At 34.8% G+C, this 8,113-nt stretch overlaps 2 protein-coding genes across 2 annotated transcripts; one reads left to right on the top strand and one right to left on the bottom strand.

Moving 5' to 3' along the window:
• Positions 1–595: 595 nt before the first annotated feature.
• LOC131614664 (protein MAIN-LIKE 1-like) lies at positions 596–1,329 on the bottom strand. Its single transcript, XM_058886224.1, has 2 exons — positions 777–1,329; positions 596–657 (listed from the first exon to the last, which is right to left on the bottom strand). Exons 1-2 carry the CDS (start codon positions 1,327–1,329, stop codon positions 596–598), a joined length of 615 nt encoding a protein of 204 aa, XP_058742207.1.
• A 5,341-nt stretch (positions 1,330–6,670) lies between these two features.
• LOC131612379 (transcription factor RADIALIS-like) lies at positions 6,671–7,346 on the top strand. The gene is made up of 2 exons (XM_058884177.1): positions 6,671–6,964; positions 7,073–7,346. Exons 1-2 carry the CDS (start codon positions 6,711–6,713, stop codon positions 7,095–7,097), a joined length of 279 nt encoding a protein of 92 aa, XP_058740160.1. The 5' UTR covers positions 6,671–6,710; the 3' UTR covers positions 7,098–7,346.
• Positions 7,347–8,113: the final 767 nt, after the last annotated feature.

Genomic DNA, 8,113 nt, shown 5'->3' with positions numbered 1-8,113 from the left:
GCCTCTACTCAGACCCCTCAAGGAATAAACCATCTACAATGGCTCGTAGGTCCGTGCCAGCGATCTGACGATACCGAAGAAGAATATCCTGAGTGTGGTCCATCTCAGCCTGATGAGTCCGAAGAATCTCCTCGTGGGCTGGTCTGGACGGATCTCCAAGTGCAGCGGGAAACATGTACGGGTGTAACACTCTGTAGTACCATGTGATGTACCCATCGACGCAACTCCAGTCGCTCTCTGCTCTCGTTTCCAGAACCTCCTCAGGAACCATGTGATGCTCTCAATCTGCAAAGACTTCATCTAACTGCCGATGGGTCATGGCGATAGGAGCGGAGACAGTAGGGTCGCGAGGTATTGTTTGTGCGTAGCCAAACTGACGCATGGCGCACTCCGGAAGATAACGTACAATAATGGTCGAGCTGGCGGCCAACCATCCAAAATATAGTGCTATCTCATCAGATGGAACCGTCTCACGGTGCTCAGCATAGTAGTTATAATGTACGTCCTCAGCAGCCATGCAATTAACTCCGCGCCTGTAAGGATCCGACACCTAATTCCCTCTGCGGGGATAAATGCATTGGCACGCGGCATGAGCTCAGTGTAGGTAGGCACCTTTCCCCAGCCAATAATGTCTGGGAAATGCTGTAGTATCCAAGCCTGAAAAAAGACACGATTATTTTAATGTATTATCACAAATATATAATAAGTAGAAGGGTATAAGATTGTTACCACCAAAAGGGTACAGATGCCTGCCATTGTCCTTGCATTCTACAGACATCCCTCTCTGAGTCTGTAGTAGTTGTACGCCAGTAAAGCTGCTCTCCAGTTGTACTCATGGATACGTACAGTATTCGATAAGTACGTCAGGTAGACGACGTCTGTGTATGACGAGCTCTTGTCCACAAAGATTTGGGTGTCTATCAAATATAGGAAGTAACATCTCAGCGCCCGCTCTCTGTGTATATCCGCCTCTACCTCGTCACCAACAACCTCCTTAGCCGCAAGAAGCTCGACATCATATCTCCGCTGCAAGACGCCAAACCTGATGTGGGCCCCGCCGGTCCTCTCAACCTTCTCAAGCGCGTCATCAGGATCAACCCTCAGCTCAGCAATCAGCATCTCCATCGCTTCCTCCTTCTCCAGCCTACCGTGACCAACGAGGGTACCCCTAATAGGTAGATGCAAGAGGCATGCCACATCATCAATAGTGATGGTAATCTCATTGTGAGGAAGATAAAATGAGGAAGTCTCCGAATGCCATCTCTCCGCAAATTCCATCAGCATCCCATTATGTATCGTCTCGTAGCCCACCTGACAGAGGTCCCTCATAATCCAGAAACTGCTAGTACATCCTGGAACAACGACTGGTCAGGTTGCGCGAGAGTGGCAATCTTCTGTTCGTGGTTGTAGAACCTCTGGGGATCCCTCTCCTGAATTTTTTTATAAAAAAACACGGTTGTTAATAAGCAAATTCAGAAACTGAAGAAAAAAGAAGTAAGTAATAACCAAATAAAATTTACCGCTGCCTACCAGATACGCATAATTGCATGATCTGCATACCCTATCAACAGGGTTGCGTTTGTACAGCCCCCGAGTACCAGACAGGCTTCAGCATTGAATCATCATCATGCAGCTCTGGAGGTGGCACAACAGATCCTGCATCGGTCGTCACAGGCACAGGCACATGAGTAGAAGTAGAAGAACTGCCCCAACGACGTCAGCGGGGGGGGGGGAGGTGGCATCTGTGAGGAACCCTCAACATCATCCTGAGGCCTTCGTGGTGTAGTAGTAGATAGGAAAGGTCCCTCAAGTGGAACAGGCGTAGAATGCCCCTCAATTGTGACAGATGGAGAAGGCCTTGCTGGAGCGGGTGTATTAGGTGCAGGTGCATCTACTGCAACAACAACTTCATCGCTGACCTGAGATACCACACGCACCTGTTCACACTACACGAATGCGTGTTGTGCAGTCCTCCCATGTATATACCTATCCGGGCCGTGGGTCATAATGTCTGCATTGTGATACAAATAACATCGAGTTAGATGTTATGTATTTATAAGTAAACAAGAAAAGAATAAAATACTCTTCCGTAGATGCATCTACAGAAGTACCTTAGTTTCAAAAAATTATGGTGCCTCCGTAGATTCATCTACGGAATGCCCTATAATTCATCTCTTCCGTAGATGCATCTATGGAAGGTTCTGAAACTCAGAAACTCAAATATGGCGTAAGGCCACTGTTCAATCACTCAAAACTTCATTTATGTGGCTTGATCATCAGTTTTACACATAAAAAATCACCTACATTGTCTCTAAATTATATTTCTATAACTATCCAATCATTTCTATACCTAAATATCAAATTCTAAGTTGATTTTACAAATACTCTACAATAACTCAAAAAGTCAAAAACTTACCGATTAAATAGAGTTTTGAACTTGATGGAATGTGTTGATAGTTGATGTTGACAATGTCGGCCGAACTCAGAAGAAAGAAATGCACTATTTGAGAAGTTTGATTTTTGGGTTTGAGAGAGTAGTTGAGAGAGTATCCGTTGAAGAAGAGAACAGTGAAGAATGAGGGAGGGGAAGGATCTGACGTGAGTTTAACGTCAAATGCTTCCGTAGATGAATCTACAGAATCTTCTGTATATGCATATACGGAACAAAACAACGTTAAACAAAAAAAAATTGCTTTCGGAGATGCATCTACGAAAATTAGAGAGCATTTTTCCCAATTCGCAGATGAGTGAGAGATCCATAGGATATAGTGAGAAATTCTCATGATCTTTTATGTATTTGAATTCTCTTTTATAAACATCGATAATATCAGATCATATTTTGGATTAAATTTTTAAAATCAATCCAAACTAAACTAAAGTTCATGTATATACTTTCATACTTATTTTTTTATTAGTGTAATATATTAAGTTAAGTTATTTTTTATCGATATTTAATATATTTTAATATTATTTATTAATTTAGTTATTTATTTATTTTTAATAATTTGTTTGTTTCAAATATAATTGATTGTTATTATTATTTAATTTTAATTTTTAAAATATTATATGTTATATACTATTTCAAATATATTTTTATAGTCTTTTTATAATTTTTTTTTTTTAAAATCTAATTTGGATATTTAAAAAAATATTCAATTTAAACTGTATGAAATTTGATCCGATTGGACAAATTTTTTAATTACTTATTCAAAACTGAACCAAATTACAAATAATTTTATCTTTGATCAAATGAGTTTTTCTCTTAAAACCGATACAAATTGTCTCACGAACACCCCAAATTTCTAGTACTCCACATAAGCAATCCATCTTATGTTAGCTTCCATGTACATAGGAAAGGCTTGTATTAGGTTGTTAACGAGTAACTAAAATTTTGTCAAATCTCTATGACATGAATCAATCACGTAATAATGTGAATGCTAGATCATTGCCTCGAACAAATATGATGTATGACTCGAGTACAATATCAAATAAGTATGGACCTCCACATCTTTGTTTGGAAGCAGTGAAAATAAACAAGGGTTTCCACATTTTCATCAATGAATGTGGGTAAAGAAGTTAGTTCATTAGAGTATGATTCGTTTTGGAATATGGAATATAAAAGCACTTACTAAAAAAATATATGAAAATAGTTGATATTATGGTTAGGGAAAAAAATCAACTTTATGTGCCTACGAGAAATTAAGTGGACCGATGAAAAGGCGAAAGAACTAGACAACATGGGATTTTGGTTTCGGGACACTACAAAAGTTAGATTGAAAAATGGGGTGAAAATTATTGTAGACAAAGAGTGAAAGAAAAATATTGTAGATTTAAAAAGGATAGAAGATTAGATTATAACTTGATTTGTAGTTGAACATGAAAACTTTAATGTTATTAGAACTTATGCACCTTAGTTTGTGTTAGCAAAATACCTTAAAGTAGGCTTTTGGGAAGATTTAAAATATTTATTTAAAGATATACTTTAAGGAAGGGAGATTTTTTAGGAGGAGATCTAATGGTCATGTAGGGAGAGTGTCAAGATGTCTTGAAGGCGCATGGGAGCATGGTCTTGGGGAGGTAAATGCAAATAAAAAATCCTTCATAGAATTGTTGTCGACTTTTGATCTTACTATATGTAATACACGATTTAGGAAAATAGATGAGCATTTTAACATGAAAGAGTGAGATTACATGCTCTTGGACATATTTCATTCTTAATAGAAAATTAGATATGAAAATTTGCAAGTTCTTTAAAGTTATACCTAGAGAAAACTTAACTACCAAACAAAGAATATTGGTTATGAATATAAGAGATAAGCGGATACTTAAGAGAAGAACCCTTAGGGGATTCTGCAGATCAAGCGGTGACATTAGAAGGGTGAAAAATAAATAGTTTCCTAACATAATATCTCTAAGGGAGGTTTCAGACTGCCACAAGAAAGTGCAAAGAATATGTGGAACAAGATGACACAAGAGATTAGAAAAGTAGAAAAAGAGAGGTTGAAAAAATAAGAGGTTTTTGATCTATGGTAAAAAAATCATGGTGGTGAAACAAAATTGTTCAAAGAAAATGTCAGATGAATGATGAAGAATAAATTTAATTCCTATTTATAAGAACAAGAGGGTATACAAAATTGCAGAAATTATATGGAGATTAAACTTATGAGTCATACCATGAAATTATTATAAAAAAGTTATTGAATACAAACTAAGAAAAAAGGATCAAATTACTAAAAACTATTTTAATTTTATGCCTGAGAGGTCAACCATGGAAGTGAGTTTATTTACCAAAAGCGACGATGTAGAGGTATCAGATGGATCAACAAGACCTACACGTAGTTTTTATTGACTTGGAGAAGACGTATGATAGAGTGCCTAGAGAGATTTTGTGGAAAGTCTTGAAGAAAAAAAGAGGTTTTGGGCCTAATTCGAGCTTTTTAAGATATGTATGAGGAGGTATCCACTAGTGTGCAGACACAATATGGAGAGACAGATAATTTTCCATGACAATATAATTCGCAAGGTTCAACCCTAAGTTATTAACTTTTTTACTTTTGTTTTGGATATACTTACATAACACATTCAACAAGTAGCACCGAGATGTATGCTTTTTACAAACCATGCACTCTTACTTGGAGTCGAATGATGATTTAAATGAGGTTAGTAACAAGTTTTAGAAGTGTTTGACTTTTGCCTATGTAGAAGAAAGACGGGGTATATGGAATGTAAGTTTGTTAACCTAGAGTTGAAAATTGGCGATCATATTTTACCGAAAATTATGTAGTTTAAATATCTCGGGTCCATGATACAAAAGGAAAGAGAAATAGAAGAAGGCGTAAGTCATTGAATTCAAGCTGAGTGGTGGAAATGGAGGAGGTTATGAGATCTTTTATGTGACACGAAAGTATCATTGAAACAGAATGGAAGTTTTTTATCGGACAACAATAAGACCGACAATATTGTACGAGACAAAATGTTAGACATTAAAGAACCAACACGAAAATAAACTAATGTAGCATATTTGAGAATGTTGGTGTTGGCTATGTGGTAAGATTAGACTAGATAAGATTATAAACGAAAATGTTAAAGAGACTGTTGGGGTAACACCTATAATAATAAAAAATGGTGAAAAATAGACTTAGGTGGTTTGGGCAAGTAGAGACAAAACATGTTGATTCATTGTAAATAGAGCAGATCAAATGAAGAGTAGTCAAACAAATAAAAATATAGAAAGAGTTAGAAAAACTATAAGAGAAATTATTAAGAAAGATCTCGAGATTATCAAGATGGATAGAAACATACTATTTAATAGAATATTATCACATAATTTAGAGCCCGTTTGTTTCAGTTTTTTTTTTAAAAAATAATTTTACAAAGAAACTTGTCATACAAGCTTCAAATGAAAATTTGGTTTAAATAGTCATTCTTAAAATGTTATTTTAGATATTTCATTATTTTATTAAAAAAAAATTTATATCAAAATTTCAAAAAAAAAATTATTTAATTTTGAAGCTATATCAAATAGATTTTCAAAAAACTATTTTTGAGATACAATTTTTTAAAATAATTACGATTTCGAATATGTTTTGATTTTCAATAATATATATTTATATTATAAAATATATTAGTCTTTCAATTTTGAAAAAAAAACAAATTTAAAATAACTTATAATATTTTAAAAACCATTTTTATAAATATTATTTTTAAAAGTATAAAAATAAACTATAATTTTAAAGCTAAAACAAACCTGCTCTTAATCTATTTAACTGATGTCATTTACTTAAACAAGAATTTATTGATATTGTTACACTCTAGGTATCTCAGCGCATTAGTCATCAAAATTGTAATTTTCTATAAATATAAATATGATGTTTACTCCTACTAAATACTTAATTGTAATTTACTATTAGTTTGTTTAAAATTCCTATCCATTCATGAACTTCTTTTTACTGTCATGGAGATACTGATTCTCCCATATTGCTGCAGCTGAATTTCATGGGCCAGCAATTTTGAGTGGTTCCTAAAGAGACAAATCATGATAATTCTACTTCTTCATTTTAGCACAAGATTTTGATGCCAACTGGCACCACCCCATCTCATATACCTTCTCCTTATGCTTATAAAAGGAACACACATTGATGTACATATCATCTTAATCTCATATACCAAAACTAGCTTATTATTCCTTCCTACCTTTAATTAACTAAGAAATGGCATCTAGTTCAATGTCAGCTTCTGGCTCATGGAGTGTTAAGGACAACAAAGCCTTTGAAAGAGCTCTAGCTGTTTATGACAAAGACACACCAGATCGTTGGTACAATGTAGCTCATGCTGTTGGTGGAAAAACTCCTGAGGAAGTTAAGAAACACTATGAACTTCTTGTTGAAGATGTTAAGCATATTGAGTCAGGGAAAGTTCCATACCCAAATTACAAGAAAATTTCAGGCTCTCAAGAAGAGAAAAGGTATATATCATGATCTAACCAATTATAACATTATACAATCAACTTTTTCTATGTATCTAATTTTCCTGATTCTACTGTTTGATTAATACTGTTTTGTTTCATTTGTAGGATGAGGAACCTGAGCCTTCATTGACCAATAATTGTCATCAACAACAGAACATGTTTTCTTTTTTGTTTTTAACCAATCAACAAGCTTTCAAGCACTAAGGAGGTGTTTTGTCTCACAAAGTGCTAATGTAATAGTAGCATTAGATTATATTAGTCATAAGAATCATATATTTTACTATGATTCCATTCCATCCTTAATTTATTTTCCTGTCGTTGAAGCAGACTAGAAGAATTAGTAACTGCTTCAGCTCTTTGTTCTAAATAAAGTTGTAATTTGCTGGCTTAATTATCATAACATATATTACATTATATTTTATGGAAACATGTGTGTCATTTACTTATTTTATTCTCATATTAATATACTAGTATTTACCCAAGAACAGTAACCGTTAATAAATATGTTGAATAATATATTTGTTTGATATGATTTATTGTTAATTTGTATGATGTAATACATAATAATTTGTAACTATGAAACTTATACTAATAGATGTTCGTATATGCTATGTAAGTATTAATATTGTGTATGTTATGTAAATAGTAATTTGTAACTTCAAACATATACTAATATAAGTCGGGGTATCGGGCGGCACTGTCGGAGCCGCATGACTGCGGTTCGGCGGTTGAAACTCGGGTTCGGCAGAGCTCCATCGGGCCACGGTTGGTTGGCGGAGGCGGTTCAGATTGGTATTTGGGGTTGAGATCGGTATGTGCTTCTTCGATTCTGTGGTGGATCCGTTCGTTTATGAGTTGAGTTTTTGACTTGTTATGGATATGTTGAATTTCAGTAGGTATAATATATATCTCTTGTATTCTTGTTATCATAAGCTTTAGAACTTTAGAGCTGAAGATAGAGAAAAAAAATTGGGAATCCTTGTGGTAATCTTAGAGAGGCAATGATAAATTCTTGAGAGTGTGTTCTTGGAATTCGGGAAACCCTTGGAGATATCTAAAAGGGGTTGAGAAACATTTCTAAATAATTTGGACTTATGTGATTTTGTGAGAATTGGGTCAGACTCTAGTGGGTCGAAGAGTAGCTTC

This window comes from Vicia villosa, linkage group LG6 (assembly GCF_029867415.1).
Source record: "Vicia villosa cultivar HV-30 ecotype Madison, WI linkage group LG6, Vvil1.0, whole genome shotgun sequence".
NCBI classification, from domain to species: domain Eukaryota; kingdom Viridiplantae; phylum Streptophyta; class Magnoliopsida; order Fabales; family Fabaceae; genus Vicia; species Vicia villosa.
The sequence above is the reverse complement of the archived record's forward strand: the minus strand, read 5'-3'. Positions and strand labels throughout refer to the sequence as shown.